Source organism: Anolis sagrei, chromosome 1 (assembly GCF_037176765.1).
Source record: "Anolis sagrei isolate rAnoSag1 chromosome 1, rAnoSag1.mat, whole genome shotgun sequence".
NCBI lineage: Eukaryota > Metazoa > Chordata > Lepidosauria > Squamata > Dactyloidae > Anolis > Anolis sagrei.
The window spans coordinates 35,012,795-35,038,606 of record NC_090021.1 but is presented as its reverse complement, the minus strand read 5'-3'; the positions used below and the strand labels follow the sequence as shown (position 1 = coordinate 35,038,606).

Sequence of the window (25,812 nt, the reverse complement as noted above, 5' to 3'; positions counted from 1 at the left end):
CTTGAGACTCTGGAACTAGAGCGACACATCTCTGGGTTTCAATCCACCCCCATACAATGGGAGAAACCAATTTCCAATTTCCATGTGACACAAAAAGAAAATTGCAGAATTGTGGAAATTGTTAACAAAAGGAACTGGACATAATGCTTCCTCATCCCTAATCCAGACCCTATTGGGTGTTATCTATGATATAGCCACATAATCTTGGGCATACACATTTGTTTCTTCAAAGGCTAGCAAGATCCCCCCCCTCCCCCCAAAAAAAGACAAAGTGCTTTCTGGCTTGTCTATTGCTAATTTTCATTAGTTAATTTTAGTTAGTGTTGGGACCACAAAATCTACTCTATCTCATTAGTTTTAATTTCAGCTTTAATTTCTTTCCATGTGTTCCTTCTCTCATATGCTGTGGAATATTTCTACTCATCTTTTACAGAGAAGAAATATTGTGAGTTTAGTGCTGGATCAACTTGAATGGATATCAGCCAAAGGATAAAATCTGGCTGGGGCATGCTTTATTCAGTCATGTGGAAAGGCCTCTCTGGGCAATAGCACAAGATTCTCGGTCTTCTCTGTTTCTTTAATGCCAATGAAGGCTGAAAAATACTAAAAAGAAATTACCAAGGCACATTGTTTATTTATAGCACAGAAGACAGTAGAACTGATTAATGTCATCATCATTATTAGTTTTAATTTGTTTTATTAAATTAGAAACATATTAGAAACATAAACTACTTGAAAAAAACCAATGATCTATAGTCTTAGAGTGTGGTTGAATTTCTCACAATTCTTTCGCAGTTTTTGAAGACTTACCATTAAAAAAACCCTAGGATTCAATAGCTTGGTGCACATATTGACATAAAGCGACAATTGCACAGAAATAGCAGAAACCATTATTTGGGGATTCCATATTATTATTGTAGCATCTTGGACCATCTTGATGGCATCAAGGTGTCAATTTCTTTTTGAAGGGGTGGTGATTATTTTAGGTGAACTTCCTCACCTTTTGGCTTCTAGTTATTTCAGAAACACAAAACTCTTAACCCTTAATATGCAAGTGGGCAATTACAACACCTCTCCAGGCCAATTTTCTGCACTGGGACCCTCTGATTGTTACGGGGACTACCTAAAATGTAGACAGAAAAAGCAAGCAAACCAGGTGCTGCTGGACATCCATTCCTAGTTTTGAAAAAAAAAGGCTTGTTCAACAAATTGGGCATCTGTGACCAATTTAAAGGATGGATTGTCTCTTGAGGCTTTTAGAAAAGGCAGTTCACGAGGGGTGTGACTATAGGTTAAGGAAACTGAATGTATTGCTCCCCAATAAGAATGCTTCCCATTATTAATTCAGGCACCCTGCATTGCAGAAATGCTTTAACAAATTATATTTCTGTAGTTTGTTATGCACACAGACACACAATATTGTTAATCTGTTTTCTATTTATCCTCCCAAGTACAACAAGCTTAAAATATTGCTGCCTTTCTGTGAATGGGGGATAAGACATCTCTTGCATATTACACTAACTCTGGAAACACATCAAACGTTAAGGAAAAATTATATATTCCATTCTTCAGTAACCATCTGATTTGTCACATTCACCTCTGATTGTATGAGTTTACTTTCTCTGTGTGAAGAATAAGGAATGAAGTTCCTTTTGAGCTACCATGTGTACTGTTTGGCTTTCTTAATAAAATTAAACCCATTGGTGGAAAACCCACCAAAGAACTTCTATTAAACATAATTGACTATGTGGAAGAAGTAGGGAAATTCCATGTCATCACATTGGCAGTAAATAAATGAAATTTAAATTTGGCATATATTTTATTTTGAAACATCACACTATTTTGTGTTGTTCAGTTCTTTAATTGCCCCACTGTAAAACTGTGTTCAGCCACTGAAAGAAATATACAAATTATGTCCAGTCACCTCAGGCACTGGATTCCCATATTCCTCCATAGATTCACTCAGCCAACTAGATGCAGGGTTATAGTAATCTGTAAGTGAGAAAATGGTCTTGCCTGCAAACTAATTGTACAGAAGACTTTCAAATAAGTAACTGAAGCCCAGTCCTTTTTGAACACCAGCCAGGAGATATTATAAACTGCTCTTTCATTCTTGTCAGCCGAGTAAAAGCCTTGGGCTGTCAAGCCAATCTTGTTTCTTGCATAATTCAATTTCCATTCCAACTTTTGACAAACGGATGCATTCAAGTTTGTGCTATTAGTAGCTTTTCCCTCAACTGCTGTGTATTGTTGAGAACATTATTCCCTTATATTTAATCTCCAAGTCTGGCCCTGAGCCTTAGAGCCCCGAGCCTTCCCTCCAGTCCTCAGACTGCTTATTCTCCCAGGGACAAGTACTCAATCTTGAAAAAATGTTTGTATGTTCTTCTTTTTTTTTTTTTTGGTTGGTGGCTTTTATTTTAATAAATATGCATCTTTGTAACTGGTTGTTTATTAGGATATCATGCTTAATGATACACCAGGGCTGCCCTTTGTAATTTCACCTGTGTGGTATCACTAAATAAGGATGTAACTCTTCAGTAAGAAAATAACATTTTTTTCAGTAAATACTAGATTTCAATTCAGACATACTAATTCCTGTGCAGAATATGCTGTTTTCTGTTTGTCACCTGTGAGAAATTTTTATGTAGAATAAATCTTTAGTTACAGCTTTTCTGCACAGGAGTTAATATTTCCGTGTTGAATTAATAATTTTACACTGAGAAAATGCTGATTTCTGCACATAAAATTCTATTTCCTGCACAAAATAATATTGGGCAACATTTGCACAGTATAAGTCCTGAATTATGAAGATTTTTCTCTGTTCAAGATTCTTCCCTTCAACATTTCTCAACTCTTGAAAAATATTTTAAATATTTTTCTATCCTTGCCACTAGGGCATGACTCCTGTGACATCAAAAGGGGTTGTACCAATGATTCAGGTTTTGGCCCTGAAATGTCAGTGTCTAAGGATGGTCCTGAAAGGGCAACTGTACCTGAGGTTATAGTTGAAAACCTCTTGGGAGACTTACACTGGCATATCTGCAGGTTGACCTAGCATAAATACTTTTTGGGCATTGCAGAATAACTTCCTTGCACAATATTTTCTCAGCTGCACATGCCTGATGAATCTGTGTAAACCCCCACCCAAGAAAAGTTCACTGACAGCATACAAACACATTTCCTAAGCTTCTCCTAAAACAATTTGATGGTTCTTCAATTTTTGATAAACTTACAAAAAATGGCTCAAGACAATGCAACAAACCCTTGATCTTCTGGGTCCACAACATTTGAACTCTTACAAAAATTGATGTAATAGCATGCAGGGTGCTTGGAACAGCATTTTTCTTAGTGTAAGATAGTTTTTCATTTACAGAACAAAAAAAAACCCTAAGAAAGTAGACTTTCAAGGACAACTGGTTGGTGAAGATTTCTTTCTTCCTTGTATGATATTCATCCTCTGTGCTGTCACATGCTGGGCCTGTAGTAATTGTCTGTTAACAGGACATGGTCTCTATATGCCCAGCGGGGCACCGGGGTGCCTCGGCTGAGAGGCCCTGTGGATTTCCCTATACAAAGTCTGCAATGCCCAAAAAGTATTTATGCTAGAAGCTTAGAAAGTTTAACAAGGTTCTTTATTAATGCTTAAATCTTCAACAAATCAATTGAATACTTTTTAACTTGCCCATAATGGATAGGCAACTTACTTCATTAACTGTTTCTTTCTTCTATAAAGGAAATCCTTTGACCCCTTCCTGCGCAATCTGTTCTTAGGCTGGTGTGGGGCCCTACTCGCTGTTCCAATTTGTTTTATGGGTAACCCGAGTAGACCTTACTGGCCAAGACTCTTCAGATTTTCCAGCTGGTGTCCTTTGGATTTTTTCCATGAATGCTGTGGATCTGTTTCTTTAACCCCAGCAAGGGCTGCTGTATTTCTTAGTGAAGCTGTGTAACTGCTTTCCCCAGAAGCTGTGGGGCTGTAGATTCCCCAGCAAAGCTTTTAGAACTGTTTCCTCCCAAAGTTTGTGGGAAATGAAACTTTCTACAGATGGGAGAATCTCACACGTCCTGTCGGAAAGGCTTCTCCGTGATAACTGAGCTAAAGGTCCCTTTTCCCTCCAAACTTGGAAAAAGGGGCAGAACTAAAGAACTTAACAATGACTGGCAGGTTGGTGGCCCTATGGCAGCACCCTGGAGGAAGCTGCCAACTTGCAAAATGCATGCCCTAAAGGAATTCATGCAAACAAGCAAAGAAAGACAAAGGGAATTCAAACCCCTGGCACAGCCATGCTAGAACATCCTCAACAACGTATGATAGTGTTGTATTGGAAATATTGTTGAAATCTTTGAACAAATCCCATTCCAAGCCAAACTGTAGTGGCATTTTTCCTTCTTTCTCAATCCAGTTGGGCTCAAATTTCTGTAGCCACATAGAGGGAGATGTAGATTTTTGAAGTATGTGTGTCTTGTATTGGTCAATGAGATACACATTTGTCGAAGAAGTGGACTCCACAGAGAGAGCTGAAAATACGATGAGATTTGTGCTAAGTAATTTAAATAAGATATGCTGGTCGATATACTTAGCCATTAGGGCTGTGTGATCAGTGAAAAAAATTGTTTAGATACTTATTACGAAATTGAGGAGGAGGGCTTAATCACTTTTTAGGGTGTTTTCAAAATTATGAACCTATTGTAATTGAGCAATTGGGGAAACTTCAGAGGCTCATTTCTTCCTCATTTTTAGAGCTATTGTGATGAAACATGCTATAATTGTACCACACATTTTCTACTGTTAGCCCACCAAATTTCCAAACATTTGGGGAATTTCGGAACATGTATTCCAAATTGGGGAATTTTTGGATTTTTTTTTACAAACAATTAAAAAAACTACAAGAGCCATCTACTTGAATTTTATATACAATGCACAAGATAATCAGGGCATAAATACCTGGAAATTTCAGAGAGATTCACACATGACTAGGACTTGGAATCTAACTAGGTCTAGGCTGGATCTCCTTTTCTAGGGATCTATGCAACACTTGTTGTTGCCACCACTTTTGGATATACTATATGTTGGTAAATGCTTTGTTTGGCTCATATAACTGTGCTGTTTTTGCTTTTTTATGTTCCAGTGTGAATACAAAATATATGTTGATTAGGACAGACATTTTGTTTTAAAAATAACTCTGTGGCACTATCTAATCTTACATAGCAACATTGGTATACACAGCACAGAAAGGTTTTACAATATTTTTTTAATGTGAAAATGCACCAAGAGATAATGCATTTGACAAAAGTAGCAAATCTATATTCTTTGTTCCTCAAAAACACCCCTACACTCTGCTTCTGTAAGTGGTGAAAAGTTCAACTGCATTTTCTTACTCAGTGTTTCTCTGTCTTCAGAGAAGCCGTTAACTATGAGAGTCATTCTTTCAAATAACCACAGAGTACAATGATATGAGCTATGAGGAGATACTAGGATTTGGCAATTTTATTTGTCTGGGGAATTCTCCTTCTTCTATTCAGTAGATTGTACTGTCTACTTATTTTACCAATATGGTAGACTTGGCTGGCTTTCACAAGACAAATAAGATGGCGCAAATTATTTTCCATTTGTTTCCTTATCAAGTCAGACTTCTAATTTAGTGCGGTTTCTGCCAAGCATGTTTTTCATGTTTCAATGTGCAAGGCTCTTTTATCATAAACATATAGTCATTTTGCTACAGAGATGAGCAGTGTATATAGTATTGTCCCTTGTTGCTTGCAGAGGATTTGAATCTTTGTGCAAACCTGCAATCCACTAATGTGATATTTAATGAGGAGACATCAGTCTGGAGAAAGGTAGTCAATATAAATCAGTGTTTACAAAGTGTGATTAACTCTGAAATATTTCATCAATGCTGTGGTCCCAGGCAGATTCTATGCTAATTACTAGAATCTGTGCATGTTTCAGGGGACTTCCACAGACTCTGAGTGCAGCAAACATGGAGCAGCAAAATTGCAATTATGCCTGGACTGTCTCTGATGACAATTTATGCATTTGGTGTGATGACCTCCCACTTCCCAAGAGAGCAATAAACAGAATGCATTTTCATTAAGATACTAATGCACTTAATCACAGGGGGGAAAGGGTTAGAAAGTAACAAAATACCTTTAAAACAAGATGGGGCGGCACTTGATGTAGAAAGACATTTTTATTCTTTCCATGAGGTATCCACATTGCAAACTGCATCCATACCGTGACTGGTCCTAAGTGAACAGCTGGTCTTATATTACGGAAATATCATTAATTTTCCCTCATTGAATAAAAACATGATAGTGAGAAAGAATCTAAAAACCCTCTTATATTACATTGAAAGTCTGGCAACATTGGTTAAAGGCATTCCTACTTTGTTTAAAGAGATACCTCTAAAAAGCCTACAAACAAGGATTAATTAAAGACTGACTACACACAGCCATGTTGTGTGCCCCCAGCAACTTGTATTCAGTACTGTTTATTTTTATATTTGTATGAGGGATTTTTAAACCTTTTTGTAATCAATATCTCTTTCTGTAATGTGACATATACTATTCACCAATATAGACACGCCCCAAGGGAGGATTGAGAAGCATTTGTAGACTGACATACTTTCTGCTTTTCAAACCACATGAGGGGAATGTTTCCAAAAGCCATCCCTGAGGCTTCTGGAAAGCTCCAGTCTCTGTTTCAGATTAAATGGAATTACAGCAAACCCCGAACTGTGGTTAGTCTGTTAGCTACAGATACTGTAAACAAGCCTGCTTTGTTAAACAATGGTCTGTAGCAAATAATTCTAATTATCTCACCAAGCTACACATTCCGAAATTCCAAATATAAACAAACTGTTATTATGGTCATAGACCACCATAAAGGGAGTGGGGTCATACGAGTTAAAGTAGCATCACACTGCTATACCTGTGTAGTATGGAGATGCTCTCTATATAAATATACTGTAGTTGTAATCACACCAAGGCACAAGGTGTGTGTGTGTGTATGTGTGTATGCCTGCCACGCGTTGCTGTGGCCAACCCTCCTTTCCTCTTTCTCTCCTTGCTTCCTTCCCTCCCTCTTTCCTTCCTTCCCTCTTTTTCTTCCCTTTCTTCTTTCTTTCTTCTCTACCTGTTTCTTTCCTCCTTTCCTTTGCTCTTTGGTTCCACCCTTCCTTCTCTCCTTCCTTCCTTCCCTCTCTCTTTCCTTCCTTCTTTCACTTTTTTATTTCCATCTCTCCTTCCTTCCTTCTCTACTTTTCTATCTTTCCTTTTCTCCTTTCCTCCTTCTTTCTCTCTTTCTCTCCCTCCTTCTCTCCTTCCTTCCCCTTTTCAGTGTATATGTGTTTTGTGTGTGTATATATGCATATATATGTGTATATATTTGTGTATATGTGTACATATGTAAGTTTATATATGTGGTTTTGTGCATGCGTCGTAATGTGTGTGTTTTTTTTTTTGCTTTTTAAGTCTTTTCTGGTGTGTTTTTCAGTGTTTTTATGAGTAATGGTCACTCTTTGGCTTGAGAGGTGTATTGTATCCAAATTTGGTGTCAATTTGTACAGTGGTTTTTGCATTATGTTAATCCCACAAACAAAACATCACACATATATATATATCTGTACTTGAAAGAAGTCACTCAAAACCTGATACTGTTTGGGAAACCAATATAAGTTTAGCTGCTGATATCATCCTGCTTCATGGTTGTTGTTGTTGTTGTTTTTTGTATATACTGTACTTTCTTTTTTTTAGATAATACAGATAACTTGACAGCTAATATTTTTCAATGGCTTCTTCTTTTTCTGAATCCTGAACACCACAGGTAACATAGAATACAGCTGCCCAGCAACAAACGAATGTGAGATCACAAAACGCAGACGTAAGTCCTGCCAAGCTTGTCGCTTTATGAAGTGTCTAAAAGTCGGGATGCTGAAAGAAGGTAAGGCTATGTCTTTTCAGATAACTTTCCACAAATACTATTAAGAATGACAGTTTGGGGGTAAACAAGCAGTCAATGTGATCAGGAAATCTGCTGCATGTAATATACTTTGTGATGGCTTTGATTGTAACTAAACTAAGTACAAATCTAGCATCAAATGCGATACAAAACTAAGACTAACCTAAGACCAATCATTTTTTCAATGATCCCAAAGTCTTTGAAGTAAAATAGTTTGAATGAATCTCCTAAAAGTCTGGAAAGAAATGGTTAAAATGGATTCAGTGTGGGAGAAGCACTAACTGATAGATGCCATTATGCACTCATAAAGCAGCTGTTCATTGTATCAGTTTCTACAGACACACACAAATCAAAGAGAATCTGAAATTGCAGGCAATGTGATTGAATCATACTCACAAAAAAACGTCCTAGCATTTTTTATTTTCACTGAGACAAGTCTTTTCATACCATCATAGTGTCATACATTTTGAAGATACCACAAGGCCATTCCCCTGCCATGCAGGATTACCCAGCCAAAGTTGGCTTTTTTTGTAAAGGGCCTTATCTGAACACTAGGTATATCTCACAAAGGTATACTGTTGTGAAGAACACATCCCTCCTCCTCCAACTACTGTAATGACTTCAGCTAAGCCTCAAAGGAAAAGGTAAGTCTAGGGAAATACAGGGTGTTTCAAAATGATGGACCCAATTTCAAAGCCATATAGTTCATGACGGCAACATGTTACAATTACACAAAAAGTTACAAACGGATTAAAAGTTACCAAGTTATCAAATTTTACTAACTATTTTGAGCCTTATGTTGGGGGCTGCCAGCTTGTGAATGCTTGATACTAGGGGCTGCTTGCACCAAGCATCTAGCAGCAATTATTTGGGAAAATCATCTAGCAGCAATTATTTGAAACTCTACGCCCCCTCTTTCAAGAGGTAAGAGTTTCATTCATGGGCAGTTCATGTTTGCAGACTTACGATTTCAAATGAGGTCCATCTCTTTGAAATACCCTGTAGTCAATGAGATAATTGCTAATCAGAAGGACCATGCCATCCCTTTGATATGTGTACTATTACACCTCTCTCACTATGCTAGGTAGGACTGCATGTGGGGATACTGATTTATTTGAGAACCCCAACCATTGATTTCAGTCTAATTCTAATTTGGTCTGGGTATATAGTCCAAATCAAATTCAAAATCAAAATCCATGGGCTTGCAATGGAAAGCCAAAATTGTCTATAATGGTTAATGACTGTAATGATTTCAATACTTTGTTATTGTTGTGGGCATGGGGATATATGATATATGGAAGCCTTATTTATATCCAGCTAATGCAGTTCTTTTTATGCATCACTTTTCAATCTTTTTAGATTTGAGATTCACCATTAGCACAAACTAATGTTGGGCACCCTCTACTTACTTAGATTTATATGGTTATAATGCTGATGTTGAGAACCACTTATAGTCAATGGGAAAGTGAACTGTGGTTCCTGACACACAAAATGAAGGCCAGTGCTTTCCTGGGAAGATTTCTAGTTTGCACTTTGCACATTGCTTAGGAAAGTGGGAAAATATGAACATTCAGTGGGGAATAAAGATTTTAACAGGGCAATGCCATACATGTCTATCCAGGAGTACACCTCAGTGAACTCAGTGGAAGTTCTCTACATAAGTATTTCAAGAACTTCAACATTACTAAATAAACATACAGTATTTGTATTATATTTTTATAACATTGTGGTTCATGTAAATAATATGCTGTTGGAGTACATGCCACTAATTTCTGCTCTTATAAAGAGGAATCCTAGTGTGTTGTTTGAACTGACTATTATTGGTGTTGTGCAAGTTCTTTAAAGTGAAGTTTGTAGTGAAAAATAAATGGATTTCCCCATTCAGAAAGTTGCAGTTTTCCCCATGTAACCAGTTTTCCCATAGCTACGGTTCCTGAAAGAACATGGGCTGTCAGAGAAGGCAGGAAAAAATTAGGCCTATCACATACCTACAGACATATTCTTATTGGATTATACTTACTAAGAATAAAGCTTATTCTGTGTGGGGTTGTATTGGCAGGCACTATGATCCTGTGAGCCAAAGCCAGCAGCCTTTAGTCTATTCCGGAAAAATTCCTGTCTAATTCAGTGGGGATTTTGCTTCACTAAGAGATATAGGATTTGGCTATTATAAAATCTGGATTTGGATAGGGTTTCTTCCATGTGGAAAACCTAATTTGTTTCATACTACAAAACCTGAGTACAAAAACCTTTAATGGAACCTAGATGAACTCAGACATGAAAAGCGTACTTGAATGTGACTCCTTTTCAGACAGACAGTACTGCTTAGCATATTTGGCCAGTTGGAATAGAAAGCTGTTTTCGGGGACTGATTCATGTCACGGTTCTTTTCCTTTCAGTAGCAGGCTTTTTAAAATTGTCATCTGGTGGTAAGGCTTGTATGAACTCTAGGTTTATGAATGTGATCAAAATGGATTTTCCCCCAGCTGTTTATACTGGTCTTGCAGGTTTTGATTTGTTTAATAAAGAGACCCTTTGCTCACTCCCTCCAAAATGTGTGATCTTAAGGAAGATTAGGTCCTAAAAGGGTGTTATGATGGAAATATTTGGTTTGATCTGTTAACATTTCAAAACAAGCGGGGGGGGGGGGGGGGGAGAGCACAGTAGTTTAGATTGAGAAAAGGACTGAAGCTACCATTAGAATTTGGCCACTTCACAACAACAGCTTGGTTGCTTTCATATTTACGGCTCCCAGATATCCAGACCAAGCCCATATTGTCAGGGCATAGTCTCTTTTCCTTGGGCAAGGGAAGGAGACCCTTACAGGGTGATGATGTTTGGAAAAATGCAGTGTGCTCAGTACTATTCCTTCCTCTTATCTAGGATGCAAACAACCTGGAGGTTTGTTTGGGCACGTGTCGATTGACCAATTCTGTAATCATTTCTTATTTCTTCTGTGCAATGTTGAACATTTTCCTCTCTTCTGTGACAGCAGCAGCAGAATGTCTCTGTGTGCTTGTATTAGCAGAGTCAAGCTATAGAAGGTAGAGCTTTTTTGGATGAACAAACACACACAACAACAGATTTCTTGGTGGGAGAGGTATGAGTTACTGCACTACAACTATATAATAGCAGGGGGAAATAGTCACAGTTTACAGTTTTGTCCTAGAGAAACCCCAAAATACCCTGAACCTCCTGTGCTTGGCAGCTTTTCCCCAATCCTCCTTCCACCCCCCTCTTCTTATCCCCTCATCCCCTCTCCCCCTCTCCCCTCCTCTTCCCCTCTTGCCCCATTTGCTTGGCTACATTTGTGTCCTCCTTCCTTTCTTATCCCACTCTTTTATCATCTTTCCCCCATGTTCCTTCTGGCTACACTCATATCTCCCCTTCTCCCCACTTCAGTTTGAGTCTGAAAGGTGAGTTTGGGCTCTGAGACCATTTTAAGTTGCTGCCACCATCTCCAGATAAATGTCCAGATTCAAAAAAGAGGAAAAAGAGAAAATCCTTCTGCCCTCAAGACATTACTTCACCAGGTCCTCCATCTATTATCCCACATGGTAAATGGTAATGAGGAGCATCAGTATTCACCCTGCATGAGGATGCAAGACAGCCAGTTCAGTACCCAGAACTCCCCCAACATCCACAGCTTCCTCCCACTGACTGCAATGCAAAAGTGAAGGTGCCCTATTCTCTTTTTCACCTAGCCATCCAACATTCTATATATCTGATATGAAAGATGTGGATATTCTTGCGTGCAAATGTGCATCCAGCCATTCCCAACTTGTGTTTAGTGATTCAGAAGTGGGAATTAGCCATAGCCATCATAGCCAGTGGTGCAAGATTATCGAAGGTGCAGACTGGAGAATCACATCTACACAACAAACACCCAAACAATAAACCTTAAATATTATATAATGTGAAGAAGCATTTTGATTATTTCCTTCCTTTACAAAACAATCCACAGAATTTAATTTCCAACCAGATAAATATTTCCTCATTTCTTACATCATGTGTTGTTTATTTTAATGGCATACTCTAAGAAACTGTGGTTGATGACTCTTATGTCATGCTTAAAGACATCACCATGACTCGTGGTAGCAGGAGTCCTGGATGTCAGGTTCTGACCTGGCAACCTTATTCCTCTTGCACCTTATCCCTGCTTGAATCAAGATCTGCAGCCCTCAAAATCACCAAATTTACTCATATCCAGTGCTTACCTTTTTTGGCTAAATTGCCTTCCCAAAATTAGGGTTCACATTAGATTTTCATAATACGGTTATCTTAGTGCTGAGCCAAAGCAAAAGGGGAAGCTACTTCAGGAGCACCTGGAGCTCCTATTTGAGGGATGTCACCTCTAATTTAATTGCTATGGTTCAGCGTTATGCAATGCTGTGGTTAGTAGTTTAGTAAGGTATCAGCATTCTTTGGTAGTCCCCATAATTCCAAACTGCAGCACTCATGATCGCATAACACTGAGCCAGCGCAGTTAAAGTGGATTCATTCTACAGTGTAGATGCATCCCAAGGTTCCCCCCGCATTGCTGAAAGCTTTGGTGTTCTAACACTTTTGTTTGTAAAGAAAGGATCATAAGTATGTAGTCACTATAATGCACAGCTTTTTTTGGCCAAATTACAAAAAGGACACTTCTTGCCACTGTGCATTACATTAGCCAGCAAATACTTATGTGGGTTTCAGCATTTTGAAAACGGAGGAGCATGTTAAATTCAATGGCAGATTAGATTCGAGTAAATACAGGTGCTTAAACATTTAAAATAAAACCAGGATTTAACTAATGAACTGAATCTTTAGCATTACATCAATTTTGGCCCAAACACTTTCTGAAATCAGAATTGTCTATTACAGAAAGTGACTGAATTACTGAAAGAGTTCATAATCTTTTTGAATCTCTTCCAAAACACACTGATGTTGAAATTTTTTCACAAGGATTAGGCAAAACTGAAGGTTGGCAAGGTTTTCCTTGCTGTGGTTCAACCTCCTTTGTTTATGAGGCTCCTTGAAACTGATGGTGTATGTATCCTTCAAAGGCAACCATTGTTTCTTTTATTGGAAGATTTCCATGCAGCCAGTACAAGAAACACTGTAGATAATTCTACATGGAATCATTTTCAGATAAGCTAGACTGTTCTTGAGAACCTATCTCAAGGCTAAGGTGGGACAAGAAAAAGAAAATAGGAGATCGAACTCACTTTTTTCTGGATTGCTGTAAGTTTTTCAGGCTGCATGGCCAGGTTCCAGGAGCATTCTCTACTGACGTTTTGCCTGCATCTATAGCAGGCATCCTCAGAGGTTGTGAGGTCACTTTTTCTGCTTTAAATACAAAGTGAGCCATGACATTTTTTTTTTATTTCCAAGAAAGCAGTCTCCATATTATTGCAAAGGACTTGTGATTTCCCCCCATTGGGGAGAAGCCAGTATTAATTCATCCTGGCACCACAGGACAGTAAGAAAAGGGGAGGGATTTGAATGGCCCATTTATGGAAGCTCCACCCCCTTTCTCTCTTCCTTTGGAATTTGGAAGTGCCCTTAAGTGATCTAGGGGTTGGGGACAAATTGGAACGGGTCTCTTAGTCTTTGTCTTCTCCAAGGGCCATGCAGCTTGAGGGCTTACATCCTCTGCTCAGTCTGGGAGCAAACCTGAGTTTCAGGGATTCCTCTGAGGAGACTGAAGGTTTGGCCTGGGCAACACCTACTCCTTCTGCCTCCCCGACACCAGATTATTCCCCCTTCAGTTTTTCACATCACCAAAATAATTAAATAGATAACAATTTATGCAGTTGTCTTTATTTCATCCCGTATCTTCTGCCTGGTGGTGTTATTTTCTGTGGTTATGATAAATATCTATGTGGACCACGTTTAGGGTCAGAAACATGCTGGGATTGGCCAGAATTTATAGGTTAGGAGATAATTTGCCTTAATCATTTGTATAAATACTCAGAAAGGACCCAAGTAACAAACAAGAAATTAAGAGTACATCTGCTCTGTAGAATCTAGTAGTTTGACACCACTTTAATTGCTATGGCTTCCTTCTATGGAATTATGGGAATTATTGTTTGGTAAAGCACTAAATGATTTCTTTGACAAAAAAATGGTAAAGACCTTGTACAATTAAAACTTACATGATTCTATCACATTGAGATGTGACACTTAAGATGGTGTCAAACTGCACTAATTATGTAGTATAGATTTAATCTAGGAGAGTGAGTCTGTCTATCCAGTCAAGTTGAGGATATTGCCATCGTATCTTAACAAATGTGACCCAAATATCATTCCTAGGGGTCAATTTCAGAGGCTAACAGGAGGTGTCACCCTAATTCCTTGGCCTCAGTTTTCAGCCTTTCAAATACAAGTTGAGGTAGAACTTTTAAATATATCAAGACACAGTGCTCTTCTTCAATTTCCCCCACTCCTCCTAAGAATGTAATGGATAGAATATTTGTTTTGGATTTGTTGGAATATTTCACTGTAATGAAATCACTCACTCTCACACATGCACTGCTTTAAATTAAAAGTATGTAACTTTATTGCTGATGTTTTTCCACCACCTAGAAAACAGTGGAAAAGTGGTGGAGGGGGAGATAAAGTCAAGACTAGTCTTGCTATAACAATTATGGTTATATCAGAGTGGAGCGGGTTGACGAATGGTGTCTCAGATATCTTTTAATGTATAGACAATCCATGCAGCATGTCAGAGATCATGCTCACAGAAATCTATTCAAATGTAAACCTGTTCAATTCAATTACCAGTCTATAATAAAATTTACTGTTGCAAACTTCATGTTGGTTACAGCAGTTGCTACACACTGACTGCACAGTGTGACTAAAAACTGTCGGCCTAAATCTATTTAATTTAAAAAATTAGTTACAACACCTGAAACAAAATCAGATTTCTATATCTTCAAGAGGAACATTGTTTCTTGCAGTAAGATAAGTATAATTCTCAATGTTTTTCTTATGAAAATATTTTTGCAGAAGTAATTTGGAATCAGTGACAGTAAAGGAGAAATTATTAAAGAAGTAGCCATCTTGGTTTCTTGCAGCATAAAAGGGAGAAGAGAAAGGGAAGGAGAAAAAAGAAGAAAAGAAATCCAATTGCATCTTTAAGACTACCTGGTTTTTATTTTTGCATGAGTTTTTTTGGACAGACATTCACTTTGAATGAAGTACTATTAATAAAAGAGAAAAACATTATTAAGTTAGAGTCCCCTTCTAAGGAGATAAAGCAGGGTATAATAATAATAATAATAATAATAATAATAATAATAATAATAATAATAATATCAATTGTTCATCTTTGTTCAATATCTAATTTCCAAGGGCCACCCAACACTGTAGTTACATTCATAGAGCAGAATATTTTCCAACTTTACACTCTCCACCCTCACTATGGAGATAACAGTTGTGTGGCTACTATAGATCAGGGCTCCTCAAATGTTTTAGACAGAAATCAATTTCACAGTCCCCCAGACTGGTTTTTTTTGGTGGGGGGGCAATTCTTGTTCACACTGCACATATCTTATTTGTATTGAAAAATTTGAAAGAATAATACAATATTTAAACTGAAGAACAATTTTAACCATCATAAACTTACCAGTATTTCAATTGGAAGTGTGGGCCTGCTTTTGACTGATGAGAGAGTCAAGTTTATTAGGATTTTAGATGTTGTGTGCCTTCAAATCATTTCAGTCTTAAGGCAAACCTAAGTCTAACGTTTAGGGTGTGGGGCAGGTAAATGACTAGAGGGCCACATTCAGCCCATGGGCCTTAGTTTGGGATCCCCTGCTGTTGATAGACGTGTAGAAGGGATACCTGCAATAAAAGGTGGAATTCTCTTGTTCAGAGTTCCAGTTACCTAATTATTCAAAGTTAAAAGTACCAGTAAGTTCTGTCCTCTTCCTGGATACTCCTTGCATTAGCCATTTAGCATTTTTTTTGTTTTTCTTCATCTCCAACAGTTATATAGGATTCTATGGTCATTGAGCATTCTTAATAAAGCAGTGACTTGAACTTACTTGGATACAAGTTCTCTTTGCCAAACAAGTCTGCTGTTCAAACCCTGCTCTCTTCTTGGAGGAACTACCTCAATTTCTTTACATAATAAAGTTCAATGAACTTCTTCTTAGAGCAGGTGGGCAAATAAACACAGTGTGAAATGAAATTATAGAACAACCTTTGCCTAAAGCCTAAACATAGCAAAGATAGACCAAGATAATTCCTTTAGTACAGTTCCAAACTTTAGTCCAAATTTTTTTGGACTTCAACTCTAAGAAGCCTCAGCTAACTTGGCCAACAGTCAGGAATTCTTGGAGGTGGAGTTCAAAACATCTGGAAAACCAAAATTTGTGCAACACTGCCTTAATGGAACACCATCATATGAAATAGCATATAAAGGAGGCTTACTAGATAACCTCAGCACATAGATAGATCAATGAAGGACTCATTGTTTCAGAGTCACTGATCTCAAACCATTTACCCTTTAGAACTGGGCTGAGGATCCTGGTGGCCTCACTGTTATTTCATGTGTTATCTGTCGTCGTCGTCCCCCCCCCCCCCCCCCACCATCTATTTCTCTCTCACACAGACCGCACACATAGTTGGAGGATGGCTGACAGCTCTATAGAATCTTCAGGCATTGCCTACTTTGGTCTCTAATTCATTCTTCCATGAGAAAAAGTTCCATGCAACATTGCCTGTAGCCACCAACCGACTTGTCGTAGGCCAACAGTCCTTCAAAGGAGAAAGTTCTTCATTTACCAAATCAGGATAGATGTACCTAGCTGCTGAAATCAGAATAGATTTGCTTGGCTCTTTTTATCCAGCAATTACTATGGATTGCTCATTTATATTTTTTGTTCTGCCAGTAATGGTCGAGATATTTTCTGTGTATTAGCATCTGTCTGTGCATCTACAGTTGCTATCTTTAATTACTTATGCTTTGCTGTCATTTGAAATTCTTGAGATCTCTTTTAGCGGCTGGCCAGACTCATTTGTTAACTGAGGAACTGATGCATGTTCACTAATTGGATGGTATACCATAAGTTCATTTGATAATCAATCAGGATAGAGACAGGAGAGGAATAACTCTGGGATTTTTTGTTTATTCCTCACAGTTCCTAACAAGTCGACATCAAGAACTCTGTAGCTGATTAAAACACAAAGGATAACAATGTGCAGACTTTGTCATTCCCTTTCTAAATGGAATGCAAGGTTTGTGAGTGATGTAAATGTGGACTACACTATTAATTCAGTTGCTAACCATCTTCCGCTGCCAGTTTTTGTTACTAAGGTCAGCAAAACTATACTACAGTGTAAATGCTGAGACCCTGGAGGGCTACTGCCAGTTAGAACATATACTGTGCAATCAGTATTAGAATTACACAAGACAGTCTTAGCTGGCAGGGTGGCTAAGGGAATTCTTGTGTTGTTGTGTGCTTTCAAATCATTTATGATTAATGGTGACCCTAAGGTGAACCTATTACAGGGGTTTCTTTGCAGAATTTGTTGCCCTTACTAGGCTGAGACATTGTGACTTCCTCAAGGTCACTCAAAAAGTTTCTATGCCCACCTGGAATTAGAACCCTGGTTCTAGTCCTCTAGTCCAACACTCAAACCACTAAACCATGGGGGATGGGGAGCTCTAATTCCAAAAAGTAACTTTCTCATTTCTGACCAACATTACAAATCACAAGGCTTTTCTGTTATTGATATTCCCCAATGCCTGTATATAAAAAAATAATTTCTATCATAAGACGCCATAGTGGAGGTCTTGTCATAGGCATTTGTTTTGTTTTGCTCCCCCCCCCCCCCAATCTCTCACCACTACTACAATTATACAGAGAATAATGACTTTACAGTCATCTCCTTCTTTCCTTAGCTACACAAAAGAGTCAATGCACAAAGGAGTGTGTGCTTTCCTGTGACCAGCCGCCCCATCAGTACATGAGTTTTTTCTGTGTAAAATACAGCATGGAAGGCCTGGACATATATGTGGCTTTCCCACTTTTGTATGGATTTTGACCCTTATAAAAGTGGAGGGCTGTCTGTATAATAACACACAAGCTCAGTTTGATCTAATATGTTCTTTAGCAAAAAAAAAAAAAAAAGCCCCAACCAAATCTGGTTTGGATAATTGCACAAACATAGTGTAAATCTTTGCCCAAGACTTCAGCCCTCTGTCCTCCCCTTCTCAGCTCTTATCTTCTGGACAAGAGAAAATTTCAAGGGCTTAACACTTTAAGCCCAGAGGCATTTCCCTCCCCAGCTAATAACAGATTCAAGGGATTTTTTTTCAAAAGGCAATGTGTGGGTCAGTGGTTAAGCTCCTCCCTCCCTCCCATGTTGTAATTCCTATTTGAATCTTGGCATCTTGACCATCATCCACATATGTGTGGCCTGAACTATTAATGAAACACATAATCCTATATGTTCTACTCAACAAAGAGTCAAGTACTGTGTATTTGGGTCATAAGCAAATGTGTGCAAATGTGTTACAAAAGATTTTTAGACAGGCTCTCAAGAACGATAAGCAAACTAAGTCTTTGTAAATAAAAATGTGTTATCACCTCCTATGTTTTGAGGCCATAGAGAGGATAGCATATTTAATAATATTATTCATAGCAAGTTCTTCTTACCAAAAACCCCATGCATAATAGATTGCCAAGGTAGATTTCTTTCACAGTCTAATACCATTACTCTACCAAGTAGAGAGCAGAAGTGATTGTTGTAAGGAGAAGTAACTGGCTATTGCCTCCAAAAACTGTAGGTAGGATGAGAGCAAAGAACCTTAAAGATTTTCAAGAAAAAATATAAATGGAAAGGTGAAAGTAAGAATTCATCTCAGTAAACTTGCCTCATGCTTTATCCTGTAATGTCATATTTTAGCAGCACATCAGTAGAAATGTTAGGGAATGTGGCATATTTCAGCATATTCTTACACAGTTTTAAATTTCCAATAGTTGCTAAGGGACTTGATATCAGATGCAGGTACTGGGAATGTAGAAATTGTATTTAATTTGCATTTAGTCTTAAATTCTTTTAAAATAACACAAACTACCTATTTAACTATAGGTGGCCATTTGTTACCTCTTAACCATACGGTGAACTGGAAAAGCTCAGTTCAGATTAACAAGCCCTGCTTTGGTGTCCTAAAATGACCTGTGTCCTGCTGCATTGGAAGAAAGACAACATGACAAAACAGCATATGTGTGTTGTTGATGCATAGTAGTAGTTGTTTTTACTGATACATGTTTACAAAGGAACAGGTCATTTAAGAGAGTTGTTGTGAATTTCCTTCCAATAAAGAAAATGTATTAGGGTGGGGCAGAAGTTTCTACAATTTATTTTTCCTTTAAAAAATTATTTCATACACTGTAATTCAGTTTTTCTCCCTGGCATGAGATGATACAGCTTCTGAGTTCAGAAAACTCACTGTAATATAGAACTGTTAGAAGTCCATCACTTTTAATTAGCAAAGGTATATTGGCCCCTATTTGACTTATGTACATCTTGACTTGTCACATACTCAGTTTTCGTGCTAAGAAAGAAAATTAGCATTTTGTCTTCTATGGAAAATATGATGCCTTAAAAATTCACTAGGTCTTTGCCTAAGGGAAGTGGGAATGGGTGAACTTGTGCTTCTGTTCTGGAAATAGTGACAGCCATGCAAGTGATAAACGCCCGTAGGACGTAGGGTAGTGTTTGATGTGGCATCATTCCCCATCAGCAATGAGACAAATAGCAGCCTCTTGCCCTTTCTCTGTGGCACCAAAGCACATTTGTTTCAAAACACCAAGGTTTAACATAAAGCTGATCTGTTATATTTGGGGAAAGACTATTGCGTAAATTATTCTACCAGTTGTATCATTGTCTCTTGCCCTTTTCCAGTTATCTGCTCTACAAGGAAAGTGGAATTAACACTCCATGTATGTAAGATACTGGATAGATTTGCACTGAAAGATGTATAGTAGATATAAAGAGATATAAGAAGAGATATAAAGAGGCTTGGGCTGAATATTCTCCCTCCTCCTTGAACACCGATATAATTCTGTTCAACCACTTCTCAAGTTAAAATGAAATCAAGGCAACTAAGTTTAGGCTAGATTCTTCCCCCTACCCAATGCATTCCTACTTTAAGTCCGAGGTAATGCCAGAGTAATATTAAACCATTGGCACCAAGTAGTATTCACATAATGCTTGAGCAGGCAAACTTTTGTGCTCTTGGCACTGGATAATGTTGAGGAAATCCACATGACCTCTTCAATCAATCAAAACAGTCAGGGTATCAAGGAACACTAAAATTACACGCTGTAAATATCACATGTGTGATCTCATGGAGCTGTCCCTCACATATTCCCTATGTATTAAGCTATGCCTTAGTATAGGAACTGTTCCAAGCAACGTCTCATTGGGCCAGTCAGTCACAAACCTAGCCACACCTCTCTGGTTGAGCCAATGATAGCCTTTCGGTCAGCTGCTTGGAGTTCCTGCCAATCTGCAGCATCTGTCATTTTCCACCGTCTGAGACACTCTTTGTCTGAGCCAGATTATGATTTTATTTGCAGTCTGTGACATGACTTTAATGGTCAGGAGCTGAGTGTCTTAGATACGAGACGAGGGAAGAACAATAAGTATGCCGCATGACTGCTGGTAGTTAGGGGTGAAAACTTCTATAAGTCAGTTACACAAAACAGAGCATGGCAAATAGGTGAAGAAAAGAGAGGAGAAATTAATTTAAGTTCTGGTTACAAATACTTGTATTTTCTTATGGGTCTTTATGAATTGACTAGTCTTGAGCACAGAAAATATGCCTCTGTAACTCAGGATTGTCCATCAAATTATTGAGCATAAACAAAGGTAACATTGCAGAAGTTCAAAAAGTAATTACTGTGCATAGCTTTTCAGGCCTGTCCTCTATTTATTGCAAGAGTGGGTGGAGTTTAGGTTTGAAGTTTTACCTTTTTTAACAAGAACTATGAACCCTTTTTCAAGAACCATGAATCAGGTGCAAAAGACCATGGTGTATGCCCCATTCAAAAATTAGATGCCTTGAATTCCAGCTAGGAATATTTTTGGATATAAAATTAAATCTGTTAAAGTTCAGATTAAAACTTAAAATGGATTTATTACTCTACTGGCATTCAGGAATCGTTGGGCTGGAGCTAACATGTCATGCCCTTCACATGCATTACATCTGCAAACATTATTTCGAATTTTAAAAAACTACGAGCACAAGAACTGATTTTGAATACAGCTTTAGATGCCACCACCACACACACAATAATAAATACATTTGTAAAAAAGAAGGAATCAGTAGTTATGTCAGCAGAGAGGAAACAACCAGGCACAGCTTAACACCTCTCAACAGAACATTTTCCCAGGCTCAGCCGGGCCTTCAAATGGTAATGAAGGTGGTCAGCTGAAACATTCACACCTAGCTTCAGCAGAGAGCTCTTTGCCCCACCCCAGTCATTCCACAGATATATAAACCCATTTTCCTATTTCCAGCAGACCTCACTACCTCTGAGGGTGCTTGCCATAGATGCAGGCGAAACGTCAGGAGAAATGCCTCTAGAACATGGCCCTATAGCCCGAAAAAACCTACAAGAACCTATTTGTTTAATGTTTTATGATGGTGATGGTGATGGTTATGGCATTGTATCGTGCTTGTTGTGAGGCCACCTGAGCCCCCCCCCCCGGGGGGGGGATGAGAAGGGCGGGGTACAAATATAGGAAATAATAATAATAATAATAATAATAATAAATTGAAGGTGCACATACCCATGCAAAACCTCCTATAGAGCTTAGGGATAGAAACAAGCTTATGCAGTGGTGTAGTATGCAGGGGTCCTTAGGCATGTGATATTGCTTAGTAGGTAGGAAGATAAAGTTGTGGCAGGGATCATAGGAAGGCATTTATTCCAACCTCTGGCCATTATAAGAATCCACAATTAAGTGTCCTTGAGAAGTGCCATTTCACCTCTGTTCAAAGATCTCCAATGAAAGAGAGTTCACTAAGTTCTGACACAGTCTGTTGTATCCTAGAAGAACTTTTATCATATGTTCCATCAGAATCTCCTTTTTTGTAATTTGAAGAAAGCAGCAGGAAAATGAGGATTTTGCATACTGTTGGTGGCAGCAGAGACTGCATTTTATATATTGGCACAAAATATCCAGCAAAATCTTTGGCTTCTTGTTACAAGGGAATGAAGGAGAATATAGAGATAGGCAGGAGTTTTTTTTTTTTTTGGGGGGGGGGGCATAAGGAAGATAAAATGAAAAAGAGAAAGGAAAGAGAGAGCAGGGAAACAGGAGAATGGAGAACTTCAGCTGGGAAATGTAAGGGCAGGAGAAAAGGAGAAAGAGGATGAGAAAAATAGAGACATTAAACCAAGAACGAAAAAATAATCAAGTTCTTAATCAGATCTGACATAGAAAGACATTCATACCATACTTTTTCTGACAATGGTATAATCTATGCACCTCAGAACTAAGAAACAAACTTATATCATGGATTCATCTAACTAGTTAAGTTTAGAAAGGTGTAAACAAAACTTGAAAAGTTAACAATACGATAACAAAATGCAAAACGCAGTTATTCTGTAGTACCATATTCAGTGATTCATTAAATACTGAAGGAACTTAGTATTCCCTCATTTTGACTTCTTTTTCTGGTGGCACTGACCATGGTTTCAGAGACTGAGAAAGTTAGGAAGAAGCAAGATTGAAGGACTTTCAAGGAAGTATATAATAGTAGAGACAAAGCATCTAGAATCAGCCTAGTTTTTAAAACTAAATAAATACATGGTGATCTTTGTCTGAGATTCCTCCATTCACCCTGAGGACAAGGGACCTAGGGCAAGGCCTTGGAGTGCAGGGCCGGATCCTAGCATTTGGAAAATCTCCATATGGGTCTCTCAGTATAGATTTCAGTACTAGGGTTGTATATGTATAGTCAGTCCTCTGTACCCATACATTCAACCACCCATGGCTTGATTTTTTTAAAATCCCCAAAGGAAACCTTCATTTTACCATTGTATATAATTGCCCCTTAACCCCTGAAATAACGAGACAGACAACAAAAGTATGGAATCAAATTGGGCAACTTTTATTGAATGTTACCTATTTAACTTTACCTGAACTAAACTAAGTGTCAAGGAACTTGGTGGCAAGCTGAGGCATCGTCCCCAGCTACTGAGTGTGTGATGTCAGTGTGCCCTGGATCCCCAACCGGGCAACCTGAAGGTAAAAGTCTGGAGAAGCCTGTGTCCGCTTATTGATATCAGCTTCTCTCTTTACTGGGCCAATTGATGTCCCCTCACCCATTTGATGACTTCTAGGTGAGTGTTTGTTGTACAGTGCCCCCCACCCGTAATGGGTGCCATGTGTATACCTCCATGTCAGTGTTTCCTGAACTATTTATGCTGGCCTAGTTAAACCAAACCACTCCATCTAGCCCCTAATAACAGTATAGGGTAGGCGAAAAAACCCCCCAGAACATGAGAGGCAAAAAATTCCTACCTGGCTCCAACGGGCAACCCAAATTATACTGTCAATGGGCGGGAGTGACGGGCGAAAAGTCAAGCAAGACTGAAGGTAAGGGGCTGGCTCACGTGATAAGCCAGCCCCCGCCCCTCTTCCAGGAGGTTCTAACGGAACCTCCTAATCTCTCCCTTCAGGGGGTGGGGCAAATCGCTCTCCCCACCAACTGCGTTGGTGTGGAGAGTCCCTTGCCCCTTAACCCCTGAAATAACGAGACAGACAACAAAAGTATGGAATCAAATTGGGCAACTTTTATTGAATGTTACCTATTTAACTTTACCTGAACTAAACTAAGTGTCAAGGAACTTGGTGGCAAGCTGAGGCATCGTCCCCAGCTACTGAGTGTGTGATGTCAGTGTGCCCTGGATCCCCAACCGGGCAACCTGAAGGTAAAAGTCTGGAGAAGCCTGTGTCCGCTTATTGATATCAGCTTCTCTCTTTACTGGGCCAATTGATGTCCCCTCACCCATTTGATGACTTCTAGGTGAGTGTTTGTTGTACAGTGCCCCCCACCCGTAATGGGTGCCATGTGTATACCTCCATGTCAGTGTTTCCTGAACTATTTATGCCACAGATTGGGGGCAAATGTCCATTTCGCCCCCATCCCCCACCAAGCCCCTTAAAACTTCCTGAATGCCTAACTGCAAATCAGCTAAAAATTGTGCGTTACCCAAATCCGTTAAATGTACCCCATCAGAACGATAAAACTGTGCTTTGTCATGTGTGATGTCCTTATGTGGGATGTAAGACCCCCTGCCCCGTGCTAAAGCCGTGCGCATGGCCCGGTTCACACGCTTTCTGGCCTTCTCGAGCTTCCTGACATCACCACCTCCTGGCCACCGAAGGCGTGGAATAATGGCCGACCAAGCGATGTGAACCCGGGGCCATGCCTGCCAGATCTTCAAAATGTCAGCACGGGCTTGAAGATACAAAGCCCTGCCGTTAAGCAGGCCAAGATCGTTACCTCCAATATGGAGCACCAAAACATCAGGAGTGGGCCTGCTCCTGTCCTGGAACAACAAGGGAACCAAACCGTCCCAACGAAGGCCCCGAACACCCTTCCACTCGACCAATGCAGTGGAAGCGCAACCCAGATGCTGGCCAAAGGACGAGTTCCTGGCGTATCTCTCCGCCCAGTGGACATAGCTATGCCCACAAACAAGGATTCTCCATCTATGCGCCAGCCTGGCAAACTCTGAAAGAGAAACAACAAACTCACACAAGTACCGAGCGAACATAACGCCTATAAGCGTCTGATTTCCCCCTGCCTATTGATTTGATGGCCTCCTCATTGAAACCCAAGTGCGCTGCCGAAGATGCTGCTCCAATTCGAAAGGAGTGAGTGCCAAATTTGTGAGAACCCAACCCCAGCATCTTCAGCGCCCTGTCAGTGATGGCCCAAAACTGGTATTTTGTGAGGGGGGTGGAATCCTGATGACAAAACAAATATCCTCCCACCTGAGCCCTGACTTGAAAGAACTGTGCCATAGCCGAAACAGGGCAAAGCTCAGGGTCGCTGCATCTGTCTAATGTAACTATAGCGCCCCTGGCTTGCTGGTCCGTCTTGGACGAACGTACTAAAATTTGGAGGGTGTCATGTGTAAGTTTTATATCCGACAACACCAATGCCCGCTGAGAGACATCCCTCTTTGACATGGCAAGTAACTCACTTATCCTAAGAGCAGCGAAAAAGGCCGTCAAGGCCGCCGCATGGAATAACCGCTGCTCATAGTCGGACCGACACACCCTGGGCCATGTTCCCTTCAATCCCTTTAAAATTGTGGGAGACAAAGGTTCCCTTTTATCTTGCGATGGACCCCGTTGGCGTGCCCAACCCGCAATGATCTTATGGAGGCAGAAATCGTTTGTGGGATCCGAAAAACCCTGCGCTTTTGACCAGTAGGCCAACGCCGACAGCTGGGACTTAATCGTGTGCGGCGCCAGGCCCCTCCTGTGTGAGTACACACAGAATTGCGCCAAATGTTCGTAAGGAATCGGTACTGTAGACGGTAACTGATAAAACTGTCTAAAATCATGAAACTCCTCCACCACCCTCAGGTAAGACTTCCGTGAACTTGGGGCTAAAGCTAAAGCCATACCCATTACCGCCTCATCCCTCCAACCTGCCAAAGATGGCCTGGCATACGCTGTGGAAGAACGTCGGCGTTGGGCGCGAGTTGTCTGAAGCGCTCCATCTGCATACGAGATAGAGCGTCAGCCAAAGAATTGTCTATACCCGCTATGTGAAAGGCTTTAAACAAGATGTTATGCCTCAAGCAATGTAACGTAAATTG

General features: G+C 39.5%; 1 protein-coding gene across 10 annotated transcripts in view; it reads left to right on the top strand.

Annotated features, from left to right (window-relative positions):
- Nucleotides 1-25,812, top strand: part of ESRRG (estrogen related receptor gamma) — a 501,516-nt gene that overhangs the window by 354,514 nt on the left and 121,190 nt on the right. For all 10 annotated transcript variants that reach the window (XM_060754264.2, XM_060754260.2, XM_060754266.2 and 7 more), the window contains one exon: nt 7,829-7,945. In XM_060754264.2, coding sequence (XP_060610247.1) covers nt 7,829-7,945 — 117 coding nt within the window. The remainder of the gene's footprint in view (nt 1-7,828; nt 7,946-25,812) is intronic.